The sequence below is a fragment of the Xenopus laevis genome, chromosome 1S (genome assembly GCF_017654675.1).
Source record: "Xenopus laevis strain J_2021 chromosome 1S, Xenopus_laevis_v10.1, whole genome shotgun sequence".
NCBI classification, from domain to species: domain Eukaryota; kingdom Metazoa; phylum Chordata; class Amphibia; order Anura; family Pipidae; genus Xenopus; species Xenopus laevis.
Window position 1 is genome coordinate 140,600,193 of NC_054372.1, and position 19,506 is coordinate 140,619,698.

At 39.2% G+C, this 19,506-nt stretch overlaps 1 protein-coding gene across 6 annotated transcripts in view; it reads right to left on the minus strand.

Annotated features, from left to right (window-relative positions):
* The window catches only part of pxn.S (paxillin S homeolog), a 53,704-nt gene that overhangs the window by 19,930 nt on the left and 14,268 nt on the right, over positions 1-19,506 (minus strand). For 2 of the 6 annotated variants that reach the window (XM_041573544.1, XM_041573547.1), the window contains exon 1: positions 10,065-10,265. The exons of 1 other annotated variant lie outside the window; for it this stretch is intronic. In XM_041573544.1, coding sequence (XP_041429478.1) covers positions 10,065-10,077 — 13 coding nt within the window. In that variant the 5' untranslated portion in view covers positions 10,078-10,265. 6 annotated transcript variants of the gene reach the window in all.

A 19,506-nucleotide genomic window follows, 5' to 3' on the forward strand; every position in this document is an offset into this window, starting at 1 on the left:
CAATTTACTTTCACTCTATAGAACTTCATGAAACCAATCATGTTAATACAAATTATCATTCTCCTTTAAAGGGAGACTAGGTTAAAGGGACTCCGTTCAACACATACATTCATAACCAAGAATTCTATATTAACAGAGCACCTACAATCTTTAAAGTAGAACTCCATTCCAATACAAATTTTTGTATAATGGAAGAAAATATACTTATAATAAAGGATAATATACTTATAATGAAAGAAAATATGCTTGCAGTTTTTCAACATACATTAATTTAAAGCTATGAATACTTTCAAAGTAATTTATAAATACAATTGCTATTGTAGCTCTGTCTGTTCATACTGTGTGCACTTCTGGTCTACTTATGGACAGCTGACTCAGTAAATTATGGTTCAAAATAAAAAGATCAAATGATAAAATTGACCAATACATGTGGAAAAACATTATCTATTGATGCAAAGATATCATGAGGAAACCAGTAAAACATGGTGTCCATACCATCCCCCAAACAAAAAGGAAGTTGACAAAACAGTGCCAAGCATAAGATGTGCTAAATAAAAAAAATGTTTCTAACATATATTCTAATTATATTACAGCTTCCTTTTAAGGCCCCAATGGATACAAATTTGCAATGCAGACTATATTAGCTGAAGATGCAGCCAACTCTTTTAGCCACAATTGTCTGCATCATATATTCTTGAAACACAAAGTAAAGACAAAAAAGGAAGTTGAGGGTTTTCTACAATCTACTACTGTGAGGCAGTTTTTTAAAGCGAACATACAGAATTTAAAAAAACATACAAAACTGTTCATGGGATATTTTAGATAAATGCTACATGGTCAACTGTGAAATGTTTTTTTTCTAATAATAATAAATGTATGATAAACCCCAAGGTACCAAATAAGAAAGAGAAAATCATATTTTTACATTGCAAAAAAATCAAAAAAATCACTAACAGCACAAAACGATTCAGGAGAGCAATATGCAACAGAATATAATTGTACATACATTCATTTTTTCAGGATATAAAATTAATTAATTTACTTTGAAATGGGTAATGCATTTGTTTTTTATTTTCTAACAACTTTTATAATGCTGAAATGTAATTGTAAATTTTTATTTTCATATTCGCATTCCCTCCTGGAGCACCTCTGTGAGGAAGAGGGGGATCCTTTAGGTCGACAAGAAGTCAGCCCATGCCTGACCCCATCATGATCTCTCCTGACCCAAAACTAATCCAACCCAGTGCAGTCATTACTTACTGCACCCATCCCACCCAATTGTCAAAAAAAGGAGAAGGAGCGAGAAAACACAAGTATTTAAATAAGCATGCTTTTTTTTATTTTAAAATTTCTAAAAATAAATTAAAGGTTTTTTTTTCAATTATTGAAGATTCATTTTTCCCTTATGTCTTTCTGAAATGTGTGTGAATGTGTGAGTGTGTGAGTGTGTAGCTGTTAGAATTGAGAAATGTATCAACTAATATTTAGGAACAGTGTAGTGTGACAGTTTAAGGGTATCAGTTAAACTTTTAGTATGTTATAGAATGGCTAAATCTAAGCAACTTTGCAATTGGCCTTCATTTTTTTTTATTTTTTTTATTATAGTTTTTGCCTTCTTTTTCTGACTCTTTCCAGCTTTCAAATGGGGGTCACTGAACCCAACTAAAAACAAATGCTCAGCAAGGCTACATGTGTATTGCCATTGTTACTTTTTATTGCTCATCTTTCTATTCAGGGCCTCTCCTATTCATATTCCAGTTGCGTATTCAAATCAGTGCATGGTTGCTAGGCTAATTAACAGCTGCTGTTTTAAAAGCTAAAAAAAAGTAATAACCCTTCTAAATAATCTGCACCTGGATCACCGAGCTGCCAGACTGAAACACCAGAAACATTAAACTTTAAGCTTCAATTTTGGGAAAATGGTTAAAGATAAAACATGGAAATCAATTGATAAAAAGTCTATTTCTGGTGAACAACCTGAAGACAGCTTCATTAAAAATGACATATCTCTCGCCCAACGTTGAGTCTGATGTCCTTTCTCAAATAAAATAAAAAAAACCTGCACTATAAATCCGTAATGCTCTTATGTAGCATGAAGCTCCTTCCGCATAAATCTTTATTTTGCCTTTGAAGAAGTTGGTTTAAGAATCGTCTTTTGCACATGACTGCTGCCTCCAGCCCCAAAGGAAATCAAACATGTGTAGTAGACCGTTCTCTGACCAACTTCCTGTTCAAAGGAGAAGTTTCACACTAGAAAAGGAAGTCTGATTTACTTCATTGCAAGTTTTAGCTTCTACCTTAGAAAGGACATCAGCCTTAAAGGAATTGTTCAGTGTAAAAATAAACTGGGTAAATAGATAGGCTGTACAAAATAAATAATGTATCTAATATAGTTAGTTAGCCAAAAATGTAATGTATAAAGGCTGGAGTGATTTGATGTATAACAAGTCAGTCAGAAACTACTTCCTGCTTTTCATCTCTCTTGGCTTACACTGACTGGTTACCCTGGTTACCAGGCAGTAACCAATCAGAGACTTGAGGGAAGGCCACATGGGTCATATCTGTTGTTTTTGAATCTGAGCTGAATGCTGAATCTGAGCTGAATGCTAAATCTGAGCTGAATGCTGAATCTGAGCTGAATGCATGTAATTTTGGGTACTGTTTAGAGTCTTTTCAGTGAATTTTAAATAAAAAGTTTACATATTCTTTAAAACTTCTATTTTAAAAAACAACAGGCAAAAAAAATTGGAATAAAGTTATTTCTGGGGAACTCTTTGAAAATAAATGAACAGAAAATACTGTTTGGCAAATCCCCATCAGCCTAAAATCAATCAAAGAACATTTCCAAGTGTAAACGTCTGCTGTGCCTTGTAGCTACATATGGCAACTTTTCTGGAACTTGTACTGATAAACATAGCTATGCCAATTTGCTGCTGCTTTTCCACCACTGCCCAAAAGTGTACACAACTATGAACATTACATTTCTCTATACAAATATACTGTATATTGCATAAAAAGCCCATATTTAAAAAACACTGCTTCATCTAAATAACTAAAAAAAAAAAACTGGTTTTCTGTCAAAGCAAAAGTATTGACTTTTATATTTGTGTGTTGCACTAGTGTTTATAGAAGTTTTCCATCTCGGTGCACCTTTTTAAAAACATGGCTTTAAAAGCCACATTTAACATTTCACTTAATGCCTGCATAGAAATAAAAATGGGGCTAAATCTATCCTCTACAAATGACCTGATCCTGTAAGTGGGTTAGGAACACCCCTTTTACTGTACAAGATTTCCACGTCCAATAATGTAAATAACTATGTAAAAAAAAAAAAAAAATAAGGACATACTTAATTTTAGAATCGGTATGCACCATAGCACAAGTACTAGAAGCATGTAGTATAGATATTGACACTGTGCCGTCATGCAGCTCACCCTCAGGTTACAGTGTTAAGTATACAACATTCAATAGTCTCATGTCAGGCATGTGACTAATAAATGTTCCATATGTCAACCAGACAAATGAAAATATGTATCATTGCCTTGCAGCTGTGGTTTTCAAACACGGTTAGGTTCAAAACCTTGAGGCGGAAGCAGAGCCAGGCAGCTTACAGATAATGCCAGGTGATATACCCAGGTAAAAGCAAATTAAACTGTATTTAGAGCTAACAGCTCTAATACAACTAAAACAAATAAAATGTATCCCTAATATTAATGTTTAATTATGTGATACATATTTGATAATTGTTTCACTTCTCTGGTTTTCATATTATTGCAAATTAAGTTAGAGTTAAATTAGGATATAAGGGACACACTATGGCACCAACAATGCTTCGAAAGCTACTGGGTCCAATACAGCATAGATAGGAACGAAATGGCAAAGGGTTAAAATCTGGTTATTTTCAGCTACTACATTACTATGAAACATTTGAAATGGTATTAACCAGTGGATTAACCCCAATGCGTGCTGAACTCACACGTGAAGCTACAGGGACACACCGATCCATCGGACATCATGCCTGATGAAGGTGCAGGTCCCCAGAACATCACATGTGAATTAAACATGCAGGGTTGACCCCTGCTTACATCAGGTCTTGTGAACCTTTTTAGGGATGCATCGAATCCAGGATTCGGTTCGGGATTCTGCCTTTTTTAGCAGGATTCGGCCGAATCCTTCTGCCCGCCTAACTGAATCCAATGCAAATTGGGGGCGGGGAGGAAAATTGCATGACTTTTTGTCACAAAACAAGGAAGTAAAATGTTTTCCCCCTTCCCACCCCTAACTTGCATATGCCAATTAGGATTCGGTTCAGTATTCGGTCAAATCTTTCATGAAGGATTCAGGGTTTTGGCCGAATCCAAAGTAGTGGATTCGGTGCATCCCACTTTTTCTCAAGCCATTCCATTAGCACCCCATTAAATAAACATGTTTGCCATCAATATTGACCAATAAAGATAATACTATTCTTCCATAATGAAACCTGTACAGCATTAAATACATAGTGCATACTGATCTTTTATGAACCACTAAGTGGAGTGCAAGATGTTACAGAAAAGTGCTCCCATATAGACCTTGTTCTTCCTACCAGTAATGTATAAGTTTGTTCTTTGTGTTTCTTCTTTACAGTAAAAATTCACCCCCAACAATTCTTTAAGCATCTTGTAGATGGTAACCTATGAAGTACCAAAACAGTCACTTTTTTCAGTTTCACTTGTGTTTCTGGCCAACTTGGCATTTTATCGAAACTGATCCTACAATTGTTGCCAAGCCCCACATTCTTGAAAGCTTGAAGAAAAAGTTCTGCTGCAAAACAAATAGTCTCGTTAGAACTACAGGGTCTGCTGTCTCTTTTTACACCTCTGGATTACTAACAAGTATCTAAATGACTGTCGCCCTCTGACAGTGTACAGTATGCACACGCATAACAGAAGATCATATCCCCAAAAAGATTGAGAGCAAAGTACTAAAATGAAAAATGTAGTACTTGCTAGGGCCCAGCCAGGACACTATCCATGTCCTGGGAAAACATTCTGGACCTTGAATATGTAATATGATATATAATTTGTCCACTGCATTAAAAATTTTGGACCCCAACCTTCTAAATAAATTACACCACTTATAAGATTCAATTCAACCACTCACCACACTATCGGGTTAATAAATTCACTTTTAAATTCAATAATCTCTTCAATAAAATAATTTCTCAAAATATATGGAATATCTAAAGTAAAAAAGTTACCAAACCCCACATTAGATTAAAACGGAATATTTTGACAGACTAATTTGATTGCACAGATTATGCGATATTTGCCATACAAGTGATTAACAAAAATAAACAAAACAAATAAAAGCCTAAAAATAGAAAACATTTTAATCACCCAGGCCCAAAATGCAACACGCAAGCAACTTTATTACTCCGTTTTCCAGAACAAACAGACTTTTTATGAAGAATACAAAAGTAGGGTAACAGAACTGAAGAAAAAAATTCCTTTTGCAAACAAATTAGAAGGTGGATATCATTAGATTAAATTCCACAGCTCCTTGAGTAATGCTGCCCCCAGGGCCTGTTCATATCGCAGAAGAAAGATGTGTTGCCTGCCAAACGTAGTTCAGAGGAATTTGGACGCTCTTGCATGCTGGCACATGCTTCACCTCCATAACAGAAAAAAATAAACCTCAAATGAATTACCTTACAATCAGAAGAGGGATACAGATCATCATTCAAAAATTACATTCACATCAACTAGATAAGTCACAAGTGCTGGAAAGTGGTACGACATAGTTTGGCTCTCTCACAAATAAACAGCCAAAATCTCATGAAAGGAGGATTGTAGGGCCCTCAGACTTATCAGTCACTACCATCCTATGACATACTGCTGCCCATAAACAGGAAAATTCACAAGCAACGGTTAAACAGCTGTACAGAGCTCTGGTCTGCAGCTTTGAAAAATGAAACAGAGCCCCCAGTGTCTTCATGCCCAACAGACTCATTAAACACCACGCTGAGCTGTAATCCAATACTACGTAACCTCATCTACTCATACTGTGAGTAACTGCACAGGAATGGAGAGACTATTTACAGCATGCAACAGACAGAACAAAGCAAAGAAAATGTAGTGTATTATTCAGACTTCCTGTTGCGGTGTGATTGTGCCAACAAACCCCCAACATTGCTTCAGTATGTCTAATATTGAGTCACTAATACTAGTCACCAGGGACATTTGCAATCAGATCATATTATTTTAAAATTAGATGGTTAGGAGCCACCAGTTGAAATTAGCTTGCTAAATTAATACTAGACTGACAGTAGAATACCACAGTAGGAAGGAAAGTCAAGCACTGAATTACATTAGCATGTCTCAAACTGTGAGGCTCAAATGCAAATCTGTAAAGGCTAGTGTAGACTTTTTGCCCCTAAAAAATATCAGCAGTCTCTGCTTCCTCTTCATACAAATGTCTGCAATAAAATGAAAGTCTAAGAATAAGGCCTATGATACAACTTTTTTGGTGTAATATTAAAACTTATGACATGTGTAACCTAAACTTATTAATTGGCAACTTTATTTTAAATGGATGAGGGCTGGGAGCGGACTATAAAAAGCATTTTGACATTGGTGTAAATGGCAGAGAATAGTTTTACACAGTGTCATTATGTTGTATATATTTTGAAATGCCTCACTAGGTACTTAGCTTTGCATCATTAAACATCATGGAACAGAGTTGGATCATTATAAAAAAGGCATAATATATAAAGAACCTGAACCTCAACCACAGCACAGTCATAGTTGGAAACAGATAGAACAAATTCTTCCATCTGAGCAAACTACTGGAAATGGAAGGAAGCAGCATTCAGCAATGCTAGGAAACTGTTCCTTCCTCCCACACCCCTCTATCTACAGCCAAGTGCTCCCCTCCCCCAAATACCTACATACTGTTACGCACTGTCATGTTTTTTTCAAAGGCAATCACTGTATTTTTTTTTTAATACTAGGACAAGAGAAATATATGCAAAAACTGTGTGCTCCCACCCATGGAAAGTTGCAGAATGGAAGGATATACTCACAAGGACACTGGAAGTCAAGGAAAAACAAGAGCTATTGCTTCTTGGAATGGACCTAAAATTAACTAGTCACAACTTATCTTTGTTCAACTGAAAACATGGTAATGTGTGTCACCCTTCATGAGGCATCTGATCAATGATCAAACTATTGCCCTACTATGTACAAGTTTTTTATGTTTTATTATGTGCTTTATATGTAATTTAGCTTTTTATTCAGTAGCTCTTCAGTTTGCAATTACAGCTATCTTATTGCTAGGGTTCAAATTACAATAGAAACCATGCACTTTTGAATAAGAGACTGGAATATGAATAGGATGAATAGGAGAGGACCTGAATAAAAAGAGGAGTAATAAAAAGTATCTAAAACAATAAATGTGTAGCCTTGCAGAGAATTTGTTTTTAGATGGGGTCAGTGACCCCCATTTGAAAGTTGAAAAAGGGTGAGAAGACAAATAAAAAAAAATTAAAAAATAAATAATGAAGACCAACTGAAAAGTTGCTTAGAATCGGCCGTTTTAGAACATTTTAGAAGTTAACTTAAAGGTGAATGGAATGAATGGAAGAATATAATGATCATTAATAATACTGATTTGAGCATTCAGTGAGAAGCTTTTTAATCATTAATAACAGAAGGGGGAAGCAGAGGCATCTGCAGATATATTAAACTGATGCAAGGGGCTCTGTTAATCCTTAAAATAAATAGCACTTTAGCAAATCACAGATTGCTTGTTACTGTTCTGTGATAGGAAGCATCTTATTTCTCGCAAGCATGGCTCAGACTTCACACCTTTCTCCAGCCCACCATTGTTTATGTCTTTAGGTAGGATTTTCAAGTAATAACTGCTCTCTAAATAAGAAAGTAGCATTAGGTCACAGTTTATTATGATGGGGGATGCAATTTACTGCACTAAAGCAGTGCATTCTAATTAGAGGTGATTGGATTCTGGAACACTCACAGAAAGAAGAGGAAAATAGGCTCATTCAAGGAAGGCATATAACTCAGTGAATCAGTTTATAGAATACTATAAATAATTTTACAACTGGAGCACCACAAGTTCACAACATGACAATAAACAATCTAAAACAATTTAGTCTGGCACAGCCATCATAAAGAATGTGCCTTCCAACTGAAAGCATTAGATACAATACACAAGCACCATGAATATCCTGTAAATTATGTCCTTATACACAGTGCTTAGTGACATCATTAGTTATGATTGGTGATTTATGATGTAATTTCAGCCATATGGTCATGGAACTCCTCCTTGATTCATAATACCCTCATATTTTACAATAGGCTATACATTATTCACTATATAGTTTCATGACCATATAAAAACACGAGGCCAAAGGCCGAGTGTTTTTATACAGGTCATGGAACTCTGAGGAAACTTCTAATATCCTCATAATTTGCAACTGGGGGTACTTTATTTATTATAATACACAAGTTTCGGTGAGTCATGTGACAGAAATGACATCAGAACTCACCGTTTATAAGGATATAATTTACAAGATATTCATGTAATATATATATATATATATATATATATATATATATATATATATATATATACACACACATATACATATATACATACATACATATATATATATACACAAAGTCACAAAGCAAAAACAAAATCTTTTGAGACAGATGTACTGGGCCATGTACTGGGCCAGCTATTTTGGCATGGTACAGATTGTATTTAATTACTCTGCATTTCCATATAGCAAAGGTAAAGTGCTTCCTTCAGTTCATTTAAAGGCAGACTGCTACATTTAGTTCCTAAACTATGTACACAGTAGCCAGGAGTGAATAAGTACTTAAAGTAAGGACTCCTAACAGCACCTAAAAAGAATTTTGTTGCCTACGAAACTAGAAGTTGCAGACCTGCTGGTTACTTAAAAAAAAAAAACACTGTAGCACTATTTTGGGGCTGAAGATCGTCTGATGCCAAAGTTAGGTATTGACGCAAGATAAAATCTAAGCCTTATGACTAGAATAACTTTCTTAACAATCTGGGAGGAACATAACGAAGGGAAATAGCCACAGCAAATTAGAGTGATAGAAATCTGGTCTCCTCTGATCAGCCGCCCCCATCTGTGGCCTTCCATCAGTTGTTTAACTACAGCTCCCAGTATCCCACATGGCAAACTGTGCGTGAAATCTCCAGCTGCAGCTCAAGGTTAGTAATGAGTAGAAAACATACACTTGGCTTGGCTAGTGAAAGAGAATCTTATCAATATCATAGTGCCAAAGCTGAATTGATAATGGCTTTGTCACAGTACTTGAATGCCCTCCCACTATTGCCCAGATCCTTTCCCAGTTCTGGTTAAATCCCTACCAGGAACCCTGTGTTTTTATGATCGGTTTGCACCTAAGCAATTTTTAGTAGAGATTTGCAGACAGTGCCTGTGGCAGGTTGAAGAATTTTGGACTATAAAGGTCCAGTTAAAACGAAAATACTTAGAAGTGAAAGCTTAAATGAGTTTTAAAAACTCCTGTACTTCCCCTTTGCCACTACCTCCGCCATAGCAAGATATCCCTGCGCCCTGTTGCCTCCGCAGAGTCAGTGGTTGGGCGCCCCTGAATCATTTCCAGCACACGCATTCAATCCCAGCATGTAAGCCAGGGTAAGCACGACTGTACTGTAAGTTTAACAGCAGCCCGAGTGCACCAGGCTCGACACCCGTGAGCAAGACAAGTGTCCGGGTAAGAGTGCCACGCAGTCCCACAGAAAGTACAAATCTCTGCTGTGTTGCTAGTGAATAGGCTAGTGTATTGGCTAGTGCTGCAGGCTGGAACTGCCCATCACACAAGTGACAGGAGGGCCGCGGCAGGGTCACACAGACACCCACACGGACAAAAGCGCAACATTGGGCGAAAGTGATACAAGTACGAAGGAATCCAGCATGTCCGGTCAGCATGCGCCCAAGAAACCAGCACGTGGGTTCACGAATAAAACTGCACCGTATCTACCCCGCCATTGTTCAGGTCACTTACCCAGATCATCCATGTCGCCTCTAGAAGCCGGAGCGGTCCAGGGACTCCGGTCCAACTTTGAGAGCTCACCGCAAGAACGCGCACCCGCTCCCTGCGTGCGCTGCCCCGATAACACGCAGAGCCACACCCACCTGTACGTGCGCACCCCCGGCAGCACCCCACCCCTCTCCTTGCGCTGTCTCTGGAGGGAAGTGCGCGCATACCTGAGGTACAGCTGAAGCACGTGGGAGCAGGCAATGTAATGGTGACGCTACTCAGTTTATCATAGCTGTGGAGCAACCTTAAAATGTGTGTCTGCGGCTGGCAATTATTATTTTATATTTAATGAAACCGTGCAACCTCATTCAATTCTCTGTAAGGGCTGCACCTCTTCTGTGGAATTCTCTCCAACTTTCTTCCAGCCTCTCTGCTTTCAAAAGTTCTCTTAAAACACACTATTTAGCCTACACTCACCCTGTTTAACTACCAAATGCAATACCAAATGCTACACCTTTCACCTAGCTTATTTTACCTTGTGTCTCAATTCCTACCCCTTTTAGATTGTAAGCTCTTTTGCACAGGCCTTTTTTCACCTTTTGGATCAGTTACTGGTTGCTATGTATGTTATTCTATATGTTGTTTTTATATACACAGCACCAGAGCCGATTTCTGTGCATGGCGCCAGGTCTGGACTGAGATTCAAAATAGGCCCTGGCATTTCAGCTACACCTCACCAGCCCAATAAATAGTGACTGTCTATGCCAACTTACAGCAGCCCCTCTGGCATTTGCCAGAACCCACAGATTGCCAGTCCAGGCCTGCATGGCTCCCTAGGCTGCCAGTTCCTAGCGCCTGCGCTTTCACGCGTGCCTCGCCACAAATCCGGGCCTGCAAAGCTCTGCAAAATATGTTGGTGCTTTACAAACACATTTTCATTATAGTAATCATGTGTATGATATTTTTCTAATAATCTGTTTACCTTATCTTTTGAGGAGCACAGGTGCCAAATGGAGAAAAATATAATCAGGAATCCTGACTGCGGCTGAACTGTAGTGTCTTGCCATCTTCTCTATGAGCACACAGCAAATGCAGGTCTGATATGTTTACTTGTGTCTTTCTAAATACGGATTCTCTTTTCTCCACTACAGACATACACCAGACATCAGGGCCGGAAATAGAGGTTAGCAGAGTAGGCACGTGCCTAGGGCGCAAAGCTTGGGGGGTGCCTGACAAGTACCTTTAACTGCTGCCTACCCCAGTCTGGTCTGAAGAGTCCTTCTCCTTACACGCGCGTACGTGAGGGGAGGTGTGCATGGTCTGGCCTGGCCCTGACAGACATATAGCACTGTGCTTAGGGGTCTGGGAAGGAAATACAACAAATTAATAACATAGCAGTAACAGAGAAGCTACAAAAATACTACTGATTTTGAAAGGAACATTAGGTCTTCCCTTTTGTCAGATCATTGATGTGAATTAAACACTGGAATATGAATAGGAGAGGGCCCGAATAGAACGATGAGTAATAAAAAGTAACAATATATGTGTAGCTTTACAGAGCATTTGTTTTTTAGATGGGTCAGTGACCCCCATTTGAAGGCTGGGAAAAGTCAGAAGGAAAAGGCAAATCATTTAAAAGCTATTAAAAATAAATAATGAAGACCAATTGAAAGGTTGCTTAGGATTGGTTATTCTATAACATACTTAAAGTTAGCTTAAAGGTGAACCACACCTTTTAGGAAAGAACAAAACAAAATGGACTAAATACAAAACCATTTTATTTGTATATGAATGCCTTTGGTCTAATTAGTATCTTATAATAGCTGATAACAGCATTGCAAATTTAGGGGCCATTTAGGCCCACATAGCAACCCAGCACCACAGAACCATATTTTTATCAGAGAGGTGGGCCTTTTGGCCGGGGAGGTCAGGGGAAAACCTTGGATGAAGGCAGACCTAAAGACTTCAGGACATCTTGTGCCTTTTGGCTGGTGGCCTCTGAGTTTTTTGGGACGCTGTCTCTTTAGAGTTACTGTGGTGCCCTCTAAGGGGGTTGTTTATCAGGATAATTATTGCCTTCTGCCTTCCCTTCCTAATTTATTCTATCTTTATTTTTGTGCCACCCTTTTCTTTCACACACATGAATGCTGACCACCACCCCTTCCCTGTCTTCCTTCTCAGACCCAGGTAGAGTGAATGGCTGGTGTACACATAGATGGAAGGCTCTTCTGCACTAAAAGAGGCAAATGGTCATTTGTGAATTGGTTTGTCACGCTCTAATAATATTGGGGCATGTTGGAAATATTCAGCTGCTCTTATAAGTATACAGAAAAAACATAGTACTTAAGATAAGAAATACTACTATTTGGCACAGTGCTCTTGCATGCTATTCCTTTAGCTGCACAGCTTTTTCTACTCCCCAGACCCTCCTAGCCATGAAGTGAAGGAGTGCCTTGCCCCTGGGTTGCCTTCTGGTTGGGTATGAGAACTGCTATCCAGAATGCTCGGGACCTGGTCTTTCCATAATTTGGATCTTCATACCTTAAAGTGGTGGTAACCTTTAGTATGTTACAGAATGTCCGATTACTAGCAACTTAGCAATTGGTCTTCATTATTTTTGTGTTGTACTTTTTGAGTTATTTGTCTTTTTCTTCTGACCCTTTCCAGTGGGGGTCACCAACCACATCTAAAATACAAATGCTCTTTAAGCCATATTGTAATTGCTATTTTTAATTCCCCATCTTTCTATTAAGGTTTCTCCTATTTATATTCCTGCTTCTTATTCAAATCAGTGCATGGTTGCTAGGGGAATTTGGACCTTAGCAACCAGATTGCCTAAATAGCAATCTGGAGAGCTGTTGCATAAAATGCTAAATAACTAAAAACCACAAATAAAAAAATCAAAACAAATTGCAAATTGAATATCCCTCTCTACATCAAACTAAAAGTTAATTCAAAGCTGAACAACCCCTTTAAGAATACTAGAAAGTCTTTAAAAAAAAAAAACCCAAAAGGCTGGTTTAGCTTGCAAAAATGATTAATTATATCTTAGTTTGGATCAAGTACAAGGTACTGTTTTATTATTACAGAGAAATCATTTAAAAAAAAATTGGATAAAATGGAGTATGGCCTTTTTCTTGGAATGTGGTGCTCTTCTTCCGCCATGAAAATTGCCTTTTGTTATGACCAAATAACTCGATTTTTGTCTCATCAGTCCAAAGCACTTTGTTACAAAATGACTGTGGCTTGTCTAAATGAGCTTTTGCATAAACCAAGCGACTCTGTTTGCGGCGTGAGTTCATAAAGGGATTATGTACATGTCTGGGTTCCCTGCTGCATTAGCATCTTTGACAGGACTTCTACCTCTGTGCCCTGATGGCGGCCCTTTCTCTGCAGAGGCAAGTAATCTAATATACTTTAATCATTATAAAGGCAAATAAGTAGAGAATGACATATCCTTGTACACATGTTGCTACACAATGTAAAGATGGATAAGATCTGCCGCACATAGCATGGCGAAAAAAAACGGGACTGTCCCACAGAAAACAGGACAGTTGGGAGGTATGCAGCTTACCAAGTTCTGTATAACAGCCAAGAGAATGCTGGCATATCATACAGGATGGCAAAGAATGGCATCCCCATCATACTTTAAATGCAGATCAGTTTTGTGTATTCCTGATGTAATACAAAACATCTTGTTGGTCCTACTAGCAAACAAGAATACAGTGGTTTTAATATTTGGAACGCAAAAGACAAACCTACAAAGGTATGTTTATGCTAACAGAGTTTAGAATAGAAATGACACACTTACAACTTCAATTGGTGTAGAAATACCTCCAAAGTGGCCGTGGAGTACACTGCCTAAATCATTTCTTAAACATTATTGTACATTCCTACTTTCAGATCCAGTTAAGCAGGGCTTGTGGGGGGAAGGATATAAATTTGGCAGATTTTGGACATATTTTGCAAAAGCAGAGCATGACTTGGGTCGATTGTATAGCATGTTCAGGCATGTTCTAATCAAATTTAAAAAATCTATTGCCCTGAACCTGCCTAAGGGCTATGGCACACCTGGAGATTTGTCACCTGCGGGAAATCTGCACAACACATGGGCAGCAAATTTCCTCAAATACCTTTCACGTTGCTCTTTTATATAATATGTATATGCAAATTAAGGTTCATATTAGGTTCAGTATATGGTCAAATCATTTGTGGAGCCAAATAAATATATTTTGGATCTAGTGCATTGCTTGTATTAATTCAAATCAGCCTGAGGCAATATGGCCTCCCATGCCCATATGTACAGATACCATCTATTGTATATGCAATAAGCAACCTACTCATACATTGCAAGCTATTTAAGAGAAAATATGTCTAGGGAAAACTGAACACCCACCCCCAACTGCAAACACATTTATAAATAGGGTGCAATTTCAGTTTAAAAATTACTATTCTTGCCTTGCAGTTGATTGGTTAAAACGGAGTTGTCTGAAATATAGATGGCTTAAAAAACGTCACTGTATTTTTTTTTCAAGAATTAAAGCGTGCAGGTCCTTTCAATTAAACATACGCTACTCCAATGCTGTTCATGTTTTTTGATAAGTTGGCCAATTACACAATATACCAGGGGGCAGATTTTTTAATAAGAATGCTTTGACTTCATCAGCTAATAGAATTCTGGGCAGTGGGCACTCTTGTAATTTTGCCCATAATTTATAATGTACGCTGAGGCCTTTCAACTTTCATTTGATGTATGATTTATTTTTATACATTCTGCCACACAGTGTTTGCTTTTCTTTTTTTTTTTCTTTTTTTTTGCTGTACCCATGGAAACTGATACCAGTGCAAAAAATGTATCATGGCCATTGTGTATTCAGTGTAGCTGTCCATATCCATAGGTACACACCAACCAGGCAAAATATACATTTTTTGCAATGTAATGCAAGGTGCAGCATCTCTGGGCAAACATCTTATTCCTGCCCCACTGTCAATATGCTCTTTCATTGCTTCAGAATTATTTGAGTGCAGTTCAAACATCATGGGAGTGTAAATAAAATCATTTTAAAAAGTTTTAGATCATGTTAAACATCAAGTTCAACCCCTACAACTTAAACCCAGCCCCTATACATACATAGATTCACACACCTCACTGTCAGAACCACCTATGCTGCTTCAAATTAAAGTTCTTTTCCTCTAATCTAAAATGGTGGTCTCTGGTGCGGTGATCCTCTTTATGGGAAAAAGGTCCCCTGCAATTTGTTTATTATGTCCTCTAATATACTTATAAACAGTAATAATGTCCCCTCTCAAGCTTCTTGTTTCCAGAAAGAACGACCCCAACCTTGACAGTCTACCTTCATAATTTAAATTGTCCATCCCCCTAACCAGTTTAATTAGTCTCTTCGGATTTTTGGACGCCGACCCCCCCTCGCACCGGGGCTTACTATTCCATGCGCTAGATCAAGTGGGGCCGCATCACTAGTGCAGAGAGGGCAATTGCACAATTCTGATTTAACAAATTGGAATTTCGTCTTTAAGTTACCAGCGGCTTTTTGCTGCCCTTGGTAACCTGCGGGCTGCTGCCTGAGGCGAGTTTCTCAACTTGTCTCATGGCAGCAGCACCCCTGTCTCCAGAGCCGGATTTACATAGTGGGCACCCCTAGGCCCACTGTCGTTCGTCGCCCCTGTCCCCTTTCTTCATGCAAATTTTCATTATCTGGACTGGAGCAATGGGAATTGGCGCACTGGAAATTTTAAAAATTATTGTATCTCCTGCGCATTCCCAGTATTTTTTAATCAATGTGGGTTTGATTGGGCAGAATGCCGCCCCCCTAAAATCCTGCCGCCCTAGGCCCGGGCCTAGGTGGCCTTTCCACAAATCCGGGCCTGCCTGTCTCTCAAGCTCATTAATATCCTTCTGCAAAATTATGTTTTCATCTGGTGAGTTAATGCCCTTTTTTAAGCAAAACAGTACTTTATTTACTTTAGTGGCCACAGAAAAACACTGCCAGGAATTAGACAACTTATCTACAAAAAAACCTGGATCCTTCTCAACACATCCAAACACAATGTCATTTAGTGTATAACTTGCATTTATATTATTTCTTATTATAGTTTGCTGCCCAGTTTTCCAATCACTCTGCAAAGTGGCAGCATCCTGCATGTAACCTATAGTTCTGCACAATTTAGTATCATCTGCAAAAATAGAAACAGTACTTTTCAATGCCCACCAGCAAAGTCCAAGTAGATCACATCCACTGCCATCCCAGTGTCAAGGTTCACCTTCTCATAAAAGGAAATTAAATTAGTCTGACAAGATTGGTTACAGATAAAACCATGCTGGCACAAATTCATAGTATTAGGATATGCCATAAAGTCAAGTATCTTATCCAGGGCCGGATTTACATAGCGGGTGCCCCTAAGCCCACTGTTGTTCGGCGCCCCATCCCATCCCTTTTATTTGCTCAAATTTAAATCATAGAAACTGAAGCAATGGGGTTTGTCGCAAAGGAATTTTTAAAAACTATCATATCTCCTGCAAATCCTCTGTTGCCAATGTGGGTGTGGTTGGGCAGCATGCTGCCCCCTAAAACCCTAGAATCCTCAAATTTGAGTAATAGGGATCTTTAGGGGAAATGGTTTATTCCAGCCAGGTTTACTCACCTTTCTGTTACATGAGGGCTGTATACATGAGGGTCAGGAAGTGTGAGGCATGTAGATTGCCCCCCCCGCCCCCCTAACTTGGGATTCCTTCAGATACACAAAGTTATAGAGATGCAGAAGATGCAGGCTGCAACAGTGTTGTGGCCTTTGTGCCTACCCTGGCATTTGGCCTCCCTGACATGTTCTGCACATGGCCTTAGTGCTCTTACATGTCTTGTCCTTGTAAATGACCTCTACTGTGTTATTCACTTTATAGTACCAGTATATCATATTGCTTCTGTGTACCTTAATCAATGTCTGACTATGTCACTCTGGCGCTCAAGGCAGCAATCTCCACTGCCCTTGACTGCTCGTGCCCCCAAGCCCTGCCGCCCACTTGGGGTCCACTATCACTTTGCCCTTGCCACATGCCTCTTCTGCCTACCTCTAGTTCTGGCCCTAAACCTTAAAGGAGAACTAAACCCTAATAATAAATAGGGCTAAAATGCCATGTTTTATATACTGAACTTATTGCACCAGCCTAACGTTTCAGCTTGCCAATAGCAGCAATGGTCGAGGACTTCAAACTTGTCACAGGGGGTCACCATCTTGGAAAGTGTCTGTGACACTCGCATGCTCAATGGGCTCTGAGCAGCTGTTGAGAAGCTAAGTTTAGTGGTTGTCGCAAATTATCAAGCGGAAAATTAGGTTGGCCTGTCATATAAACTGATGCTACAGGGCTGATTATTAAATTCTGATGCTAGTTGCACTGGTTTCTGTGTTGCCATGTAGTAATTATCCATATTAATTGTGTAATGTATATTTTGAGTCAGTCCCTAAGCTCAATAACTGACACAAGCAAAGAGCATGTGGAGTGAATCATCAGAAAAGAAGATGGAGAGCTACTGGGGCATCTTTGGAGACACAGATCTTTACTGCTAAAGGGCTGTGGTTGGATGGGGCTGGTACAGAAGCCCAAAACATAATGTACTTACTTAGTTTAACTTTCCTTTTCCTTTAACCACCCTTTTCACTTTCCTCTACACTTGCAGCCACAAGTGGTTGTTCACTTTCCAACACTTTTTTAGTTCAGTTTTCAGATAATCCACCAGAAATAAATAAAACATGGAAAGCAGTTGAGAAAAGTCTATATTCCTGGTGAATAATCTGAAAACAGCTGAACTGAAAAAAAAGTATTTGGAAGGGGAACAACCCCTTTCTCTTCACTACTCAAGAACAGTGTGCTTTCCTTCGACAAAGGTGTGAATCCTAGGAATAATAGGAATTAGTAAGCATCCTTGTTCATGCTCAAAGCTGATAAAGATCTGAAGATGGAAATTAAATGTATGTGTTTTTCAGAGTCACGTAATGTCATAAATCATTCCCATTATAATATAGAACTTCAAAATATGTACATGATGTTGGTCACAGGAAAAAAGTTACATGATTACTGCTCCCTTTTAAACTGAAGCAAAATGGCAGCCTTGTGGAATCCCTTTTAATTTCTTCAGAATCTTTAGGATGTGAGAGTCCTGTGTTACCATTATATGTTGAAATGGCTCATTATTTGGGCCTCATGGGGCCCCTATACCTCCTGGGCCTCAGGGTCTGCTTCCTCTGTAGTTATGCCCCTGACTGGATGTCAGAAAATACAAGCGCAGTTAGGGCGATGGCACATGGGGTATTTGAGTATTGAAAATGCCTGCTTCTCTTTATTGGTCACTTCCCACTGATATTAATCTGGAGTGCTATGTGTCAACCCAAACTTGCAGTTGTCATTTTCAAGTGATAATTGTCTGTGTAGAGCAACTCACAGTTATCATCAGTTCTTGAATTGGGATCAAAAAGGTGAAGGGATGGGGAGTGGCATGTGTAGCCCCGCCCACAGAGAAAAGCCATGCCTGCAGGAACTTGGTGGCGCCGGGCCTAGGGCGGCATGATTTTAGGGGGCGGCATGCTGCCCAACCACACCCACATTGGTTCAGAAACACTGGGGATGTGCAGGTGATACAATCATTTTTTAAATTCCCTGTGTGCGAATCCCCATTGCTCTGGTCCCAATGATGAAAATTTGAGCGAATAAAAGGGAGGGGACGGGGTGCCTGCTATGTAAATCCGGCCCTGGGAGGCACGCATAGAAAATTTTGTGAAGGCCACACCTCCTTTGTTGGCCACGTCCCAAACTGAACCAGGATGGCATAGTGACAATTTCATGTACAAATACCCCCAGAACCCATAGCAGGGTGGGACAGAGGCAATTTCATGTATAAATACCCCCAGAATTCATAGTAGGATGGTACAGGGGCAATTCCATGTATAATACCCCCAGGGTTGCCACCTTTTGCAAATTTTTTTTCCGGCTGGTGGGTACAAAAAGGGGCGTGGTGTGACATCAAAGGGGACGGGTTATGGCGCAAAGGGGCGGGGTCACGGCCAGGACAAAAACCAAAGGACAAGCTAAGTTTATAGGGGATGGGGGGCGGGCCGAGGGGTCTTTTAAAGGGTATTACAAATTTACCGGCAGCTACATTGCCGGTAAATTTGTAATACCGGCCCCGGCCTTGGCAGGTGTTTTACCGGCTAGGCCGGTAAAATACCAGCCGAGTGGCAACCCTAAATACCCCCCAGAATTCATAGTAGGATGAGTCATAAATGATACCCACTGAACAGTTATGTAAAACAGCCTCAGCACAATTATAAAAATAAATAAACATCACATTATCCCAGATAATCTTCAGAAACGGCAACAGAGCAACGATCCATCGTGCGGCGCTCAATTTCTCCTCCCTGGCTATCTCCTATAGAAGGCAGGGAGGAGAAATCG